The sequence below is a fragment of the Pinus tabuliformis genome, chromosome 5_2, assembly GCF_031772625.1.
Source record: "Pinus tabuliformis cultivar Carrire ecotype Pingquan chromosome 5_2, CPIR1, whole genome shotgun sequence".
NCBI lineage: Eukaryota > Viridiplantae > Streptophyta > Pinopsida > Pinales > Pinaceae > Pinus > Pinus tabuliformis.
In genome coordinates, this window is record NC_142306.1 from 378,977,186 (window position 1) to 378,994,759 (window position 17,574).

General features: G+C 38.4%; 1 protein-coding gene across 1 annotated transcript in view; it reads left to right on the top strand.

Moving 5' to 3' along the window:
• Positions 1 to 766: 766 nt before the first annotated feature.
• Positions 767 to 17,574, top strand: part of LOC149159045 (WUSCHEL-related homeobox 12-like) — a 31,360-nt gene continuing 14,552 nt past the window's right edge. Inside the window, exons 1-4 of the mRNA XM_089434170.1 lie at positions 767 to 887; positions 2,107 to 2,466; positions 3,298 to 3,456; positions 3,588 to 3,789. Coding sequence (XP_089290296.1) covers positions 767 to 887; positions 2,107 to 2,466; positions 3,298 to 3,456; positions 3,588 to 3,789 — 842 coding nt within the window. The remainder of the gene's footprint in view (positions 888 to 2,106; positions 2,467 to 3,297; positions 3,457 to 3,587; positions 3,790 to 17,574) is intronic.

Here is a 17,574-nt window from a genome sequence, read left to right on the forward strand (position 1 = left end):
GGATATAATAATTTTGAAAGTTTTGAGAGGATTAGGGACATCTCTTTCAACTACTACTATGAAAAAGAATGTTACCACAGTTTACCTACAAACTTTCAAATTATATTTTTCTTTTTTTTATCGTATAATCCCATTTTAAACATTTAAATAATAAATCTGGATAATTTGAAAATTATGAATTTTCTACAATTGCAAAATATTTACTTACAAGATGTAATTTTTTTTAACTCGAAAACCATGATGCAAATTTCTATGCGTGGAAGCCAACTCATAATAATCGAGGCAATCCGGCTTTTAAGCTAGAAGTAAAGCCCTGGATATGATGTGCCGGTATCCAAGTATGCCCTCTTAGACAAGCTCCGGTGTCTAGCATCTTATATCACATGAATTTTATAATAAAGTACGTGGGATTCTAGGCAAGTCCAAGCCAGTTAATCGTAATTTGACTTCCCGATTTATCGTAATTTGACTTTCGAACATTTGAAGTCCATTGGATCCGTGGTGTAACGAACCCCAATATGTAAAATATCGCACCATTTGCCTGCTGTTGTCCAGCTATGCTCATCTAATTTCGAGATATTCCATTCGAGGTGTGCGTGATAATGGCATTTCTAGGTGCTTTATAAATTGGGAGTTACTGTTACACAAGTAATTACAGTTTCATTGTGCATTTTAATCTGTAAATTGCAGCAGCAACAGCGGAGGAGCGGGTTCAAGGCCGAGTAGAAGGAAAGATTTAGAGAGAACCCCCCTCCATTCTAACAACATGAATTCGCAGAAGCAATGGACCAGTATGTTCATAAAAACCCAGTCGTCAACCTCGTCAGGCAATCAACTTTCTGAAACGTCTGATTCTTCCACGATGAGGTGGCCTTACTCTGAACCAGGTAAGTAATATCCCCTGGGCCGCAAGTCCAAACTTAATCCAGTTTGCCCAGATGCCGGGTATATAGAGTCCTATTTCATTCACATCTAGACGCATCGATATAATGCAATTCCGCTCATGCTTACGGAGGCAGTTCAATACACATTTTTCTTTTTCAATACATCTTTTCAACAAACCTTTTTAGACAATGCTATTATCTCTCATTACAAAAAGTCAAAATAAACATTCCATTTTACAACTTTCTTGAATCTCAATTTACAATCCCTTTAGGTTAACTTTTCACTGTATCATGCTCTGCAACTAGTGACTAATTTCAATATCGACGTTTATATTATTATTGGACATTGTATTCACTGTAGGACTATTCAAGAGGTTCCATTTAGGGTTATCAGGGTTCATAATAATTATAATATGACCATTAATTTCCTTAAATAAGCTTCGGTAGGTTTTCTGAATCTTTGCAGTTAAACATTATCCCTCATTACAAAAATTCAAAATAAAATTTGCAGTTACTGGACAGAGATCATTTTGCAACTTTCTTGAATCCCAATTTACAATCACGATATGTTAACTTTTCACTACATCATCCTCTGCGTCTAGTGACTACTTTCAATATCGACCTTTATGTCAGTATTTGACATTGTATCATTGTAGACCCTATTCAGGAGATTTCATTCATGGTGATCAGGGTCCATGATAATTATAATATGATCATTAATTCCCTTAAATAAGGTTTAGCAGGTTTACTGAATCTTCGCAATCTTATATATTCTTATTTTTACTGGTTGAAGGGTATTAGAAAGAAAGAGAGATGTAGATATATTTAAAAAAAAAAACCATACAAAACAATTCTATATAAAACTTTTGAAATGATTTCTATAAACCAAGTATTAAGTGACATAATTATATCATACCTTATTCCTTTGAGAATTGAATCTCAAAATGTCATCGATCTCTTTTTTAGTCATATTCAAACATACTTACGAAAACATTATTAATCTAATCTTACGCCCTTTTATGAGAATGGCTCATTTAAAAAAATATAATTGTTTTGAAAATTTTAAATTTCTTTCTACACCCTTGTATTTTTTCAATTTATTTTAATCACATTTCTTTAACATGTTCTAGCCATTTATGTCAAACCCAATTGGCAATATGAGTCCAAGTATCCGAATAGAGTATTGACAATTATTTCGATTGATATATTTTACATGCAACAGGTGAAACGTCACATAATCATGCACTGGAGAGGGAGACGAGCCAGCCCAAAGGGAGGACCAGATGGAATCCGAAACCAGAGCAGATAAGGATATTGGAAGCTATTTTCCAATCTGGCGTGGTGAGTCCTCCAAGAGAAGAAATAAAGAGAATCAGAGCGCAGCTAGAGGTGTTCGGACAAGTTGGAGACGCAAACGTGTTTTACTGGTTCCAGAACAGAAAGTCCCGATCAAAGAGAAAGCCGCGATTGCCAGCTGCACAAAGATCTAAATCTAGGACCCAGTCTGGGACCCTTTCTTCAACTTCATCTACATCAACATCAACATCTGTTAATTCCAAATCTGTCACGGAAATTTACAATAGTTCACCCAATTCAATGCACAGTAACGCTGGAGATCAATATTACTCCACTTGTGCAACGCCAGTTTCTGCATTCGCCGAGAATGATTATGACATGCAGGCCGTGTACAAAGAAATGAGTAAAACATCAATATCTGTTCCGACTAAAACTTTGCCAAACCCTTCTAATAGTCTAGCCAATGCCATGCAGCCTAACATTGGAGATCAATATTGCTTCAATTCTGCTGCTCCACTTTATTCATCTGCTGGGAATACATTAACATTTGCTCCGCCTGAAACTTTGCTGAACTCTTCCAAAAGTCCACTCATTGCCATGCCGGCTAACATTGGAGATCAATATTACTTCTCTTCTGCTGCGCCGGTATCTTCAACTGTTAATTCTAAAACTGTCACGGAAATTTACAATAGTTCACCCAATTCCATGCACATTAACACTGGAGATCAATATTACGCCACTTGTGCAACGCCAGTTTCTGCATTCGCCGAGAATGATTATGACACGCAGGCCGTGTACGAAGAAATGAGTAAAACATCAATATCTGTTCCGACTAAAACTTTGCCAAACCCTTCTAATTGTCTACCCAATGCCATGCAGGCTAACATTGGAGATCAATATTGCTTCTCTTCTGCGGCCCCACTTTATTCATCTGCTGGGAATCATTATGATCATCTGAATACATCAACAGATCAATATTGCTTCTCTTCTGCCGCTCCACTTTATTCATCTGCTGAGAATCAATATGATCATCTGAATACATCAACATCTGCGCCGCCTGAAACTTTGCTGAACCCTTCCGAAAGTCCACTCAATGCCATTCCGGCTAACATTGGAGATCAATATTGCTTCTCTTCTGCTGCGCCGGTATCTTCATCTGCCGGGCATCATTATGATCTTCACACCGTGTACGATGAAATGAGTAACATTAATGAACTCTGTAATATGCAAGCAATAGAAGCCACAGCAGCAGAAGCTCAAAGCATAGTGAATGAAGGTACATCACTGGAACAAAATCATTCTCGTGTATTGACATGAAGATGCAAGAGTGCATGGAAACATAGACATTGTCGTCATTGCAGTAAATAAGTTGTCTCGGCCATGTCTGATACTAATCTTGGTGTGCAGGAATAGGAGGGGTGCAAGAGGGCTCTATCACTAACCCCAACCCATCAATAACTGTATTCATCAATGACGTCCCAACTACAATCCCTTCAGGCCCTATAAATTTCGGGGATTTCTTCGGGAATGATGGTCTTCTTCTAAATTCCTCTGGCGAGTCTGTTCTAGTTAATGAATTTGGACTCACAAGCCTGGAGCATGGAGCTACGTATTTCTTGGTACGCTATATATAATTCTCCTTCTGTAGAATCAGCACGAGGCCAAGAACATTGATTGTAAAAGGAAGGGGTTGATTCTCACTCTCCATGTGCGTGAGTTTGCTTTCCTTTTTGCAGATATGAAGGCATTTTTCATGGCCACTTCATGACAATCTGGAGCTCCTAGTTTCTCCGTGGCCCTATTCAATCTCGGCTTAGCTTCTAAAGCTTAAGATTTTATACGTTGTCGCTATGTAATTCATAGATTTTATAAGCGTCTCATGTGAAAAGAAAGGGATGTTGCAGACTGCAGTGTATACAACTTCTTAGTCGTAGTACTGGTGGGTGACTGAGTGCTTTCCGACCTCCCCTCACATTCAATTATTCTTTTGTAATTCATGCTCCCTCACATTCAGTTATTCTTGTGTAATTCATGCTCCGACCTCCCCTCACATTCAATTATTCTTTTGTAATTCATGCCCCCTCACATTCAGTTATTCTTTTGTAATTCATGCTCCCTCACATTCAATTATTCTTTTGTAATTCATGCTCCGCTCTCCCCTCACATTCAATTATTCTTTTGTAATTAATGCTCCGCTCTCCCACGCTGAGATAAGCAATTGTACATACATAATTCATCGGGATAATGTTAATTTTAAGATTCTTTCATTCCATCGCTGGATGGAAACATCATGTCCAAGTCTTTATGCGAGCATTGCAGTTTCCCAATTTTTTGTGGGCGCGCTCGCAGTTGGCTACAGTTACCCTGGGACTGTTTAAATGTGTGGTTCTAAAGAGACTTTATCGTTTCTATTATCTTATTCTTATCCAATTATAAGTTTACCTTTCCATATTAAAAGCTGAATATGTTTGAATGGTACAAGTTCCATTTCTGCGATTTTTTTACCGTCGTGGATAAAACGTAAAACTTGGTCGGAAGCAAATTGGGTTGAGTTTTTGGCACAAATATATCCATTACAGAAAATCCTATAACGTTGGTTTCATTGCTTTCTTAATTAGTGGTACGCTCTGTCATTATTATGTCATTTTATCTGAAATAATAACTTGAATTTAAAATGATATTCATTGGTTTTTGAAATAATGATACGCAACATTATGTGAAATTGTTTATTTAAATATTAAATTGAATTTAAATTAAGGATTAATTATATATCAGATAAAACAATTTGCTTAAAAATAAAATACTGTTTTCAAGATGGTACCAAAATCTATTTTAAACCCACCTCCTCAACCCCCATAACCACGGCAACATTTGTAATATACATATAAACTCATTTATGTTAGGGTGTTTAAATTTAAAGTTTCAAAATTTTCAATTTCACTTTTCGCGGCTTCCATAGGCGGGAAAATGTCTAAATTTCAATTTTCGCGGTTTCCATAGGCGGGAAAAGTGAAAAACGCCTCAAACGAAGGCAGAGACTGACGGCCTCGTCTTCCTTTCCGTACGTGTTTTATAATCTTGGAGCTTCCACACTTGCTTTTGCCTGAATTATTTCAATGCTCTCTGATACTATCGTCAAGATCAGAGGCGAGGGATTCATTGCACAGCGTAATCAAAAGGACCTTCGGCCTGCTGTTGTGCCGTTTAATGACCTCTTTCACCCGCCTATGCCTTGGATGTTAATAATCGTCATGAGCGAAAGCAAAGAGCGCAAGGTTGGTCGTTATATATTGGGACAGATGTTCACCTTCTCGGTTTTCAAGCGTTAGAGAATGAACGGTCGTCTCGGAAGCATACTAAGGTTTCTTTCTCTCCTTGCCTGCGATAATTTTTATTCGGTTTTCAAATTGTTAATGATCCATTCCCAGGAAGTCGCGTCACTTCTACGCTTCATCAGGATTAACTTGACTTACTCATCCGGAGCCAAAACGCCAAAATGATGGCCTCTCTTTGATTTTCTTCAATTATGGTTTTAGGTACTTGTTAAATGAATTATATAAATGCGGTTTCACAAGCAGTCTTGATAGATAAAGAAGAAAAGGCACGCCCTCTGACTGAACTCCCTGTCAAAACACTACAATTTAATGAAATGCGTAAACACTAAAACCCTACACAAAGTTTATATAAACAATCTATGAAGTGTAATCATTATTAAAATCAGACCTAAACCTGAAAATGCTAGCGTCCAGCGCAACAGTGAGAGTTGTTTTTAAGAAACCCTAGTACCTCCTTTTACTCTTCTTTCACTGTGGAGTCTCAGAATCTTCCTTTCACCTTCCTTTCCGGCTGTCTCTCTGCTTAGCAAGCCCAGAGGCTTGCTTCGACTCCACTGTGTGTCCGCAACCTACTGAATTTTAATTTCCATTGAAGTTGTAAATATATTTTAAAACAATAGCCTCAGCGACAACATCCCTGCCTTTCTTTTGAATGGAGGCAATGTGGGTAATGTGCGCGTCGTTTATGTATTATTCTTGAATGCAAATGAAATTCACATAGTTATATACCCTCTGGACGTTTGTGTACCCTATGGACAAGTTATAAACAAAGTTCACATAGTTATATACTCTCTGGACGTTTGTGTACCCTATGGAGAAGGTATAAACAAAGTTCACATACTTATATACCCTCTGGACGTTTGTGTACCCTATGGAGAAGGTATAAACAAAGTTCACGTAGTTATATACTCTGCACGTTTGTGTACCGTATGGAGAAGGTATAAACAAAAGACATATGTTTACATAAAAATTAAGGAATTCTCGTATGTCTATGAAAGTAAAATGAACACATCATTATTATTTTTTTTTAACTATTTCCTTATGGAGTGAGTTCTCACTGACTCCAAAAATTGAAGAGAACAAAATGATGGAGCAAAAGATTACTTTGAGTTCTTACTTTCTGACAAAAATTGAAGAGAACAAGATGATGGAACCCACTGTTAACCAAAATTGAAGAGAATGGGGCAGAGGACTACTCTTCTCAGTATTATGAACCAGTTAAATAAGATTACATTGGAAACATCAGTGAAACTCACTAAACTAAACGAACTGAAACTCAACTAATACACCAGGAGGGATGGTTTTGACACCTAGAAAGTGGTTGGAATTAGATTCTCCAACACTCCGACACTGCTAATTAAAATAGAAAACAAGACTAAAGCACAAGTCCACTAGACAAATCACACAGGTCGGGTCTTCGTCACTCCAAGTTCTCAAGAAAACACAATAAGATAGATAAACCTAGAATGATCCAATGCATAACTCCTATCCTCTTTAATAGGTTTGATGGATTCTCTAGAAGTCTTAGTTTATTGTTTAACCCAGAATGATCTAATGTCTAGCTCCTATCCCCTTTAATAGATTTGATGGATTCTCTAGAAGCCTTAGTTTATTATTTCCCATCTAAAAAAGAAGTAAAATACTAGGGGCAGATACCATGGGAAAAAATACCATGGGTAGGTTTCATCTATTTGGACCATATAAGATTGGTTTCCCTCAAGCAATATACATTGCTATCCACAACAAAATTATTGATGCCAAGGTCCCATACAACTGGGTTTGTTATTCCATACCTCCATGCTAAATGATCATCAATGGATCTTTAGATACCTAGATCCCAAACAATCCAATCCTGCTCCCAATGTAGTCTCCTAGATCCCAATTCCACCCAAGTCCTCGGACCTGTGGGTTATGGTAGCATCACAACCCTACATCATTGTCCATGCCAAAGGGCCCAAGATGCAATATGCCCTTGGCTTTGAGTGGGAATCAACCCATCAGTAGAGTACCAACTAATAACCTTTCACCAATCCATACCTTGGGAATGATGAATACTTGCAAATCTACTATGTTGATGTTGCTCGTTGTTCAACTCATGCTGCCCCATTCGGTCACCCAACATGATGCATTTGGAGAACTCAGCGCTACTTTTCCCAGTGTATAAAGGTGGGTTGGTAGTGTTGCAAGCCTCATTTATGTACTCTTATAAAGGGCTACTTTGGAACTCCCAATTATACTCCTCTTTCTGCTTTGTGAGGGACTTGTGTTGGTGCTTTGTGAGGGACTTGTGTTGGTCCTCAGTATTAGACAGCTTGGTCACTGATTTGACACATACCCCTATGAGCTCCTCAAATTTTCTATTATCTTGTAAGACACTGTCTCAAACACTCTAACCTCTCAGCTTCAACATCATAAAGTCTGTCTTCAAATGCATAATGTTTTCCTCAAAATCCTCTACTGTAAATTAGGGTGCCCTGCAATTATTCCAGTTTATGTGTATGTTGCTCAAAATAAATTCTGAAAGGAAAAAAATTATACTGGTCACTGGTAAAATACAAAAAAAACCATATTTTTACATAAAAATATATTTCTGGCAAAATACACCGATAAATTTATTTTACCAGATAAATTAATGTATCGGGCGAAGAAGATATAAACAAAAGATATATGTTTACATAAAATGAAGCATTTCTCGTATGTCTATGAAAGTAAAACGTACAGATAATTTAGCGTAACCGATGAAGAAGTTATAAACAAAAGACATCTTTTTATATAAAAATGAAGCATCTCTGTTATGTCTAGGAAAGTAAAACGCACACATAAATTTCCCCTTAAAAATATATTTTTAACTATTTCCTGATCGCTCCTTGGACCGAGTTCCCACTGCTGGCCGGTCGAGTTACCTGACACTCTTAATTTTGAAGGTACATATCATTACCACCCTCATCTGTCCAAAATCAATGTTGGAAAAGAATAGAAAAATCGTTTTTTTTTAGAAAATATATTGCTCACTGAAAAAATGGCAAAACTCAGAAAAGTTACACTGTACACTTAATCCTGTTTATGTGTTGCTCAAAATCAATTCTGAATGGAAGACAAATATCCAATGCATTTAACCCTGTTTCGTCTTTTAATGAAAAAAAATAAGAAGATAAAGCTCAGTCACGGCTTGCTAGTCAAGTATTTGCATCTTGACAATAGTATTTTAAAATATGAGGTCAATTAACCGATTACAATTCACGTATCTATTCTCGAATAGGCCTTCCAGAATTTTTAGTTTTAAATAAAAAAAATATATGAAAATGGGAAGGATTACATGTTTGCGAATATTTTTTTTAGAAGTCTTCAAATCAGCATTCTGGAGAAATGAAGCGATACAATTTTCGGCAGCCTCGTCAAGTGTTTAATGTGCTAAGAGGAATCTTTTCGGTTTTTGATGTTTCTGATAACACATTAAACGTTTTGAATTGCTTAAAGGTATATAAATTATCTCAAAACACTTAAAGAATAGCTGGGCTGAAACACATATCATTGACACCCAACTCACACTTGAATTTCGCTTTCTAAAAATAATTCAAAATAGACTTGATGACTTCAATTCAGATGAGAGATTATTCTCTAACAACTCCATAACCTCAACCACTAGTGCTTGATAGCCTAAGTTTTAGTTAATCTTACAATATTTGAAATCAAGTAAAAAACTTGTTTTACTTCTTCGTGCACGTGGTGCAAGTTGTCCTCAACCCTATGTTTTATAACTTTTTCCTTTCTCATACTCCAAACTCTATGTTTTGCATAACTTTTCTTTGTTTGTAGCTTCAGCTTTACTCTAGTTATCTCTCTCAATGTGTCCTTGTTGATTGAGCTTTTCTTTTGACTTGTGTAAGATCTAAAACAATAATAGTTGTGATGGTTGCCTTAATTTATTCTCATGAAATTTTTTTAGTGATTGTATTGTTTCCATAATTACTTTCTTCTTTTTTATACTTAGGCTTTGAAAGCCACTCTCTAATAAAGTTAATCCAATTTTATAATTAAATTTATGTTTGAGTGATTGTATTGTTTCCATAACTACTTTCTTCTTTTTTATACTTGGGCTTTGAAAGCCACTCTAATAAAAGTTAATCCAGTGTTATAATTAAATTCAATTTTAAACTTCTACATTATCCTCGCCTATTATTGTTGTTGCAAACACAATTCCAAGTTCATTCTAGACACGTGTATTTGTATACTGGTCTTTAGTATCATCACTATGCTCGTGCTCTGGATCTTGTGACATAACTTTTCCCTTCTACAATAGACATGCTTACAGTGTTTAGGACAACTAAAGTGTATGTGTCTTGTTTATATTCTTATGCTTTAGTGGGCTCTTCCATAATGTTTCCAATAATTTCTGCGATATCAAAATCTTTTGCAATTTCTTCAACAAATTTTTCTATAATAATTTTTGAGAGTCCTGAGGATACGGTCCAATGGTTGGCTGGGGAGGTTTGATCCCCACAGATCTAGTTGTCCAATCCTGGCAAATGTCATAGCATCATAAACTGCTTGACATGGGTGATATTCATGCCTTTGAAGTGGTCGCTTTAATTTCCTTCACTAAACAATGGATTAGTGGTTGTTTCGTTTCACTTTAATGGTGACTAGCTCTTGACGGTGATAAGAAACTATGAAAGCTTTACTAACAACGAGCAAGAGCTCCTAGCAATGAGGTACAAATCCTCTTTAAACAACTCTTTCTTGAGCAATGGCTTTGTAGTGCAGTGGTGACTTATAGTGCATAGCAACAATGGCTCCTAGTGGCTTGTGATGATTGCTTTGTAAATCAGGTAGTAAACTCACTCTACGACTATTCAAAGTGTGGTGAACAATTATTGCTGATTGTTAACTCTAGTTGTGAAATGATCGGTGTGGCAACTCTAAGTGTAGACCACTCACGGATCCGTCAGCTAAAAGTAATGGTGGCTTTACACACTACAAACAAAAACTCTTAGATACCTAACAATGGTGGCTCACCAGAAGTGACGGTGGTAGGTCTTCAATCTCTTGCTGTTGTGGATTCTATATTGGATGTGCATGACTCCTAAATAAGCAATGTGACTCTACATATTGTGGTCATAGAATCTTGAATAATCTAAATCAAATTGGTTTTGATTCTTCCTTGGCTCTGATCAGAATGATGACTAGTAAAGAAATTTACATGCAAATGAAAATTTGTAGGTTGCTCATAGTAATGATGACCGCGGCTGATTCGCACGACACATATGATGGCTATGACCTATGTGTAGAAATTCCCACTGTAAATCAATAGATTACGCAATATACTAAAACACAATACAAGATCTACTTCTACAACACTTTACGGAAGCTTAATCGAATTGAGAAAGATCAAGAGAACACATATAACTGAGGAAGAGAAATCAATCACACATAACACAAAAGAAATATCACGGGGAAAGCCTCAGCCTAAAACTCCAACTCTGTATTATCATACAAGTGGAAATCTTGTTCAACTTACAAAAAGAATCAACTCTCAAGCTATCTTGCTCTCTTTGTTATCAAACAATACAACTAATAGACTAAACAGACATAGTATATGTCCTCCTCAAGCCCTCCAAGCCTCCTATTTCCTTGGGCAATTTTTCTTGGGGTCCAATGATGTCACATATGTGAATTTCCCTCATCACACTCACTAAACCTGAAGAAGTAATTGTGCAATCCTCAAGGAAATAATTCCTTCTGCCTACAAGGAATATTCACAATGGAATATTCTAGCAACTCATAGTACACTGCCCCTCCATCTGATCTCAACTGGGTCTTTGTCTGAACTGACATGCATGAGTTATTTATGAGATAATAATCAGTTACCTAAAGTGCAGTAGTTACATGCATGCAAGCATTAACTAGCTAAACTTACATTGATTCAACAAACTCTTTGAATTAATCTAACTGGACTTGAATCAGTTAACTAAGCCAACTAATTATAACTCAACATTACAACTCATCCTTATCTCTTTAATTGGTGGATAAATTCCTCAATTAGTGGAGAAACTGTTGCATGTCCCCACATATACTTCATGTTTGATTTTCCTTAACTAATTAACTCAAGATGAATTAATTAATTATTTTACAAACAACTGCCAAGGTCAAATTCAAATTTTACCTCTCTATTTTAGTTTAGGGACTGACTAAAGTAGGAAGCTATCTCGAAATGCTATTTATAGAATGCTATTTTTAGCGCTTCCATTTTTCCATCCATTGTTGCTAAGATCAACACTGGCTGAACTACTATTTATAGCGGTGTTATTTTTAGCAATTCTATTTTTAGCATTTCTTGTTGCTATTTTCAACACTCCCTCTCAACAGGAAAGGGATTATCAGTAACCCCAATCATGTCTCTATGGAACTCGAACTTGCATTTTGACAATGCCTTAGTCAAAATATTTGCATCCTATTCCTCGGTCGAAACATACAACGATAACATGATCCTCTTGACCACATAGTCTCGAGGATGGTGATACCAGATATCAATGTGCTTGGACTTGTCATGAAAAACTAGATTCTCTGAGAGTTTGATACAACTCTAGTTATTGCAGTAGATCACTGTAGGATCCATCATTTGACCAAACAATCCCACTAGAATCTTCCGCATCCAAATGGCCTCACGTGCAGCCTGACTAGCAGCCATGTATTTGGCCTCTGCTGAGCTAAATGCAACTGACCTCTGTTTCCTGCTGTACCAGGAAATTGTTGCTGAACCAAGGTTGAAGATTCCTCCAGAAGTGCTCTGTTGGTCTGATGGACTCCCTGCCCAATTCTGCATTCGTGAAGCCCTGAAGCTTCACTCCCTCTGTCTGTCTGTGCCAAAATCTGAACTGAGATGTGCCTCTGAGGTATCTCAGCACATGCTTCGCTGCCTTCCAAAATAGCTTGGTAGGTTGAACCATAGCTTGACTCAGTTGGTTCACCGCAAAGCATAAGTTGGGTCGTGTACTCACCAGATACATAAGTGAACCCACCAGCTACCGATAAATAGTAATAGCTACTACCTCACCTGAAGTAGCATCTTCCTTCCTCTAGTTCCTAGCTAGAGGAGTCTGCATGGGCTTGCACTTCTCCATGTGAAAACACCTGAGTATCTCATTGGCATACTTGCCTTGAGACACAAATACTTCCCCATCTTTCTGCCACACCTCCATGCCTAGAAGGTAGTGCATAAGGCCCATGTCCTTCATCTCGAACTCGCTTGCAAGGTCCTCCTTGCAAGACTGTATCAGCTGATCATCACCTGTCAAAATCAGATCATCAACATAAATAACAATGATCAATGGTTTACCTTATACGATGATGTGGTAAAGGTTCACATCTGCTTCACTCTTGGTGAAGCCCAAACCCATGAAATAGCTATCGATCATAGTGTACCAAGCACGGGGTGCTTGCTTCAACCCATACAAAGCCCTCTTGAGTCTGCACACATGTGAGTCACGATTGAAGGTTTTGAAACCCTCTGGCTACTCAATGTACATCTCCTCCTCAATCTTCCCATTAAGGAATGTTGTCTTCACATCCATCTGGTGGATCTTCCACCCCATCTAAGTTGACAGTTGATCCCGTTGACCTGTGAGAAACCCCGGCAACAAACCTTGCCTTATGTTTCTCAACACTGCCATCAGCTACTTGCTTTACCTTATAAAGCAACCTAGAACTAACCATTGACTTGCCCTGAGGCCTTAAGACAACATACCACACACTGTTCAAAATGATAGTCGTACTCCTCATCCAGGTGGATATTAGTGGCCACCTATCAAATCCACTTGGACCCCCACCATTGTTTCTCTCATTTTTTTTCAGTTTCCTTACTTGCAGCACAATTACTATTTTTAGCAGTTATTTGGGTCTTGAACTTCTGGTGCCGTTTTGAGGCCCTAAACAACAATTTTTAGGAAAACTGGGAGCAACATCGATCCATGGACCCATGTTGCTCTTACCAAAGTTGTAATTCTCGGATAGATATTTTTAACGAGATATTGTGCATTTCAAATGGAGATCATATGCCAATGTTACGACTGAGGGAAGTTGATGTGCCAATTTACCCAAACGGGGCCCACAGTTTGGTGTTTCATCTTCTAGGGTTAGGTTTTTGGATGTTTAGGGTTTTTCATTGTTTCTCAACAATAAATAGGCCTTCGAGCCTCATTGTAACATAGTTCAGGGGCAGGTAGCCGCCACATCTCTTCTCAGAGATAAGCCACCATCACCCTAGCTGGTTTATTTCCATCTCTGTTTGTAAGCATATTTCAATATTTTATATTAATGAAATGAAGTATTATTTCCACTACATCTCTATGTTGATGGTTATCTTTGTAATTTGTTGTGTTGTTATTTAAATCCGGATCAGTAGTATCAGAGTGGTCTGCTTTTCTTCTCTGTTTTTCTTTGCATGTCCCCAACGAGGTCATGATATAAGGAGTTAGGGATTGAATTGGTCAACCCTTTGCAAGACCAGCCCTACAAATCCCGATGGCCTCCCATGGTAGATGAAAAGAAAGATGAGGTGGCAGGAGATCTTATCAAAATCTTGCTCGAAAAATCCCTCGAGCGACAAAAAAACGTAACGATGGACAGTTTTTTCTAGATCCTTCAACGACTGCCGAGAGGGGACGCAACTAGACTATGGCATTGGCTAGACTATTAGAAGGGTTTGGCAAAGTTTTAGTCGGAACATATATTGATGTTTTACTCATTTCTTCGTACATGGCCTGCATGTCATAATCGTTCTTGGTGAATGCAGAAACTGGTATTGCACAAGTCGAGTAATATTGATCTCGAGTGTTACTGTGCATTGAATTGGGTGAACTATTGTAAATTTCCGTGACAGATTTGGAATTAACAAATGCTGATGTTGTTGTAGATGAAGTTGAAGAAAGGGTCCCAGATTGGGTCCTAGATTTAGATCTTTGTGCAGCTGGCAATTGTGGCTTTCTCTTTGATCGGGACTTTGTGTTATGGAACCAGTAAAACCCCACAGCTGTGATTTGTCTAGTGGATTTTTCCTTCAGTCTTTTTTTCTATTTTAATTAGCAATCTGGAGTGCAGGGGCTCCGATATTTTTTTTTTGTATGGGCATGTACTCGTTTCTCTAGTTTGGGTTACTTGTTCTCTTCAATTTTAGTCAACAATGGGTTCTATCATTTTGTTTTCTTCAATTTTTTTCAGAAAGTGAGAACTCAAAGTAATTCTTTGCTCCATCATTTTGTTCTCTTCAATTTTTGTAGGTAGTGAGAACTCACTCCGTCCTAGTAGCGATAAGGAAATAGTTTAAAAACTAGAAAATTTATGTGTTCATTTTGTTAGATCAGAGCATACATAACACACAGTGAATTTATACTCAGAGACAGACAAATGGAGAAACAACAAGATTACTCAATCAGAAACATCAGAATAGATAAAACAATCACTGGAAAACAGAAATCACTTCATCTCCTTATAACTCTAGCCGAAGGCATCTAAATGTTTTCTCAATAAGATGCACAACTCCTTCTCCTAGGAAGGGGATAGGGATGGATTTATTTTCAAGGTTCTTCCTAGGTCGAACTCTATATTCTTAACATGGAGAGAGGTCGTCTCAGCCACACAGAGATCAATTAATGGGTTGTCTTGGGTTTCTTTCACTAGGTCATCTAATGGTAAGATACTGGGGGGTGGATTTTGAATTACATTTTCAATGATATCATCATCATATTGCGGCTTCCCCCCCATGGAGATTTCTAATCCACAAAGTTGTGCAGAATAGACTTCATCCTCATCCTCCTCCTCCAACCAAAGAGGTCGATCATGTTCTAGCAAGGGTTGGGCAGGAGGGTAGAGGATTAACTGTTTGGACATATGCTCATTCTTGATGGTCATGTTCCCAGCTCGACAGCTGATGTAGGCATCGGCAGTAGCCAACCAGGGCCTTCCCAAGATGAGAGGATACCTAGTGAGCTTTTCCTTTGGCTAGAGAACTAGGAAATCAACAAGGTACTCCCAAGAATCAATGGAGACCATCACATCTTCCACAATCCCTTCAAGGGTCATGGTGGAGTGGTCTGCTAGTTGCAATACTGTCGTGGTCTTCCTCAAGGAACTGTGGAGGTTAGGTTTGAGCATTGTGTCCTTTGTCATCACATTAATGGTAGCTCCAAGATCAATCTAAGTATATGGGGTCATGGTGCAATTGATCTGGACATCAACTACTGAGCTTCTAGGGTTCAGATATTTCAGACAGATTACCTGCCCTAACATTAGGTCAGACAGTTTTCCTATGACATTGATGGTCGGGGCATCTCTCTTGCGCCTTCCTCAATGCCTAAAGGACTTCTCTTTGATCAACCTATTGTAGATAGGCACATCTTTTATGGCTTGGAGAAGTGGTATCTTCACACATAACTATTTCAATTCTCCCAAAAGTTCAGTTTCTTCTGGGGTAGGCTGTGTTGTCCTAGATAGTATCTCAGGAAAGGGTGGAATTGCTTTAGATTCACTTTCCTCTTTATCTTCCCCAAACTCCCTAGGTGGAGGTTGGCTATCTGGGAGAACCTTCCCAGATCACAGGTTAATCTCCTGAATCTCCATAGCATAAGTGGGGCATGATGGTTCCCCACTATATACTTACTAAGCATGTCTCTTGTTCGGGTTTGGGTTCGGATGGGTAGGCATTTGGGTTTGCCTTGGTGGAGCAGGAGGCAATGGTTGTGGTTGAGCAGGTGGTGGAGGCAAAAGAGCAGGAGTAGAGTTGTATTGGGGCCTCCACCCCTGATGAGATGCATTCCACTGAGGTTGTGGCTGAGCATAGGATTGAAATGAATGAGCGGCTAGTTGGGCATGATATTGAGATGGACAGGACCAAAGAGGAGGCGGGGACCAGGAAGGATGAGCAGGAGGGCCCCAAGAAGGTATGGAAGTGACTTGGTTGGGGTTGTAGTATGCCCAAGATGTCCCTTGCATCCCCTGTTGGTATGGTCTGGGTCTATGTGGTCTCCTCTAGTTCATGAAATAGAGAGGTTCAGTGGCTCCTTCAGCCCCCTGGTATACAACTTTAAGGCCGAGCAAGGAAGGGAACTTATTTGTAAAATGATCTTCTTCATACACTCAACAAACCTCTATAGAGCTCAATGGACATTCGTTCCTAGGATGCCTCCTGGTGTATCTAGGACAAAATATGGCCAAAGCCCTCTCTGCTTCCTCTTGTTTCCTTCTAATATGCAAGGTATCCATTTGCATGGCAAGAGTCTCCAACATATCACTTTTGAAGTCTTCCAGCATGTTTCCGAGTTCACCTTTGATGGATGAATTGGAAGAGGAGGTAATGGCTATGGGTTGACTCTATTCATAATCTTGCAAGGATTCATCACTTCCCATGGTCATTTGGAAGATTCATTCCTTGGTATCTTTTGACCTACATTAGTCTCGATATTTTTTATTAAAGGCTTGCTGCATTTGAGCTCAAGTTGTGATGCTATTGACATGTAACCCCATGAACCAACACAATGCTGCATCCTTGAGAGTAAAAGGGAATAGTTTCAACTTTTTCTCATCTTCTGCATAGCCATAGGTTTGATAGATGACAACAAACTCAAACAAGTAGGTGTCAGGATCTTCTATAGTCAAACCATGGAAGTGGGATAGGGCTGAAGGACTTATATTCTTAATTTTGGTGTCCCCATTAGTCTCCCTAATGGGAGAGGTACCCTTTATTCTTTCTCCATTTCCCCTAACATTTCTATTTTCAGCCATTGGCTCAGGAGGGATTTTTTCTTCTTCTTCTTCCCATATAGGTTCTTCAAATCTCTCTTGTTGTTCACCTAAATGTTCTTCTTGATCACTGCCACCGAAGAAGAGAGAAGGTTGGCTATGTGATGTAGTGGGGGTGTTCGGCAAGAATTTTCCTGAATTATCTCGATTCCTATGAGGCATGAAAGGAAATATTTTTGGTTGGTTTTTGTTTTCTTTTCACTGATTGTACCTGCAAAACAGAAATGGATTGAACAATACAAATTACAACTAACTGAAATGAACTT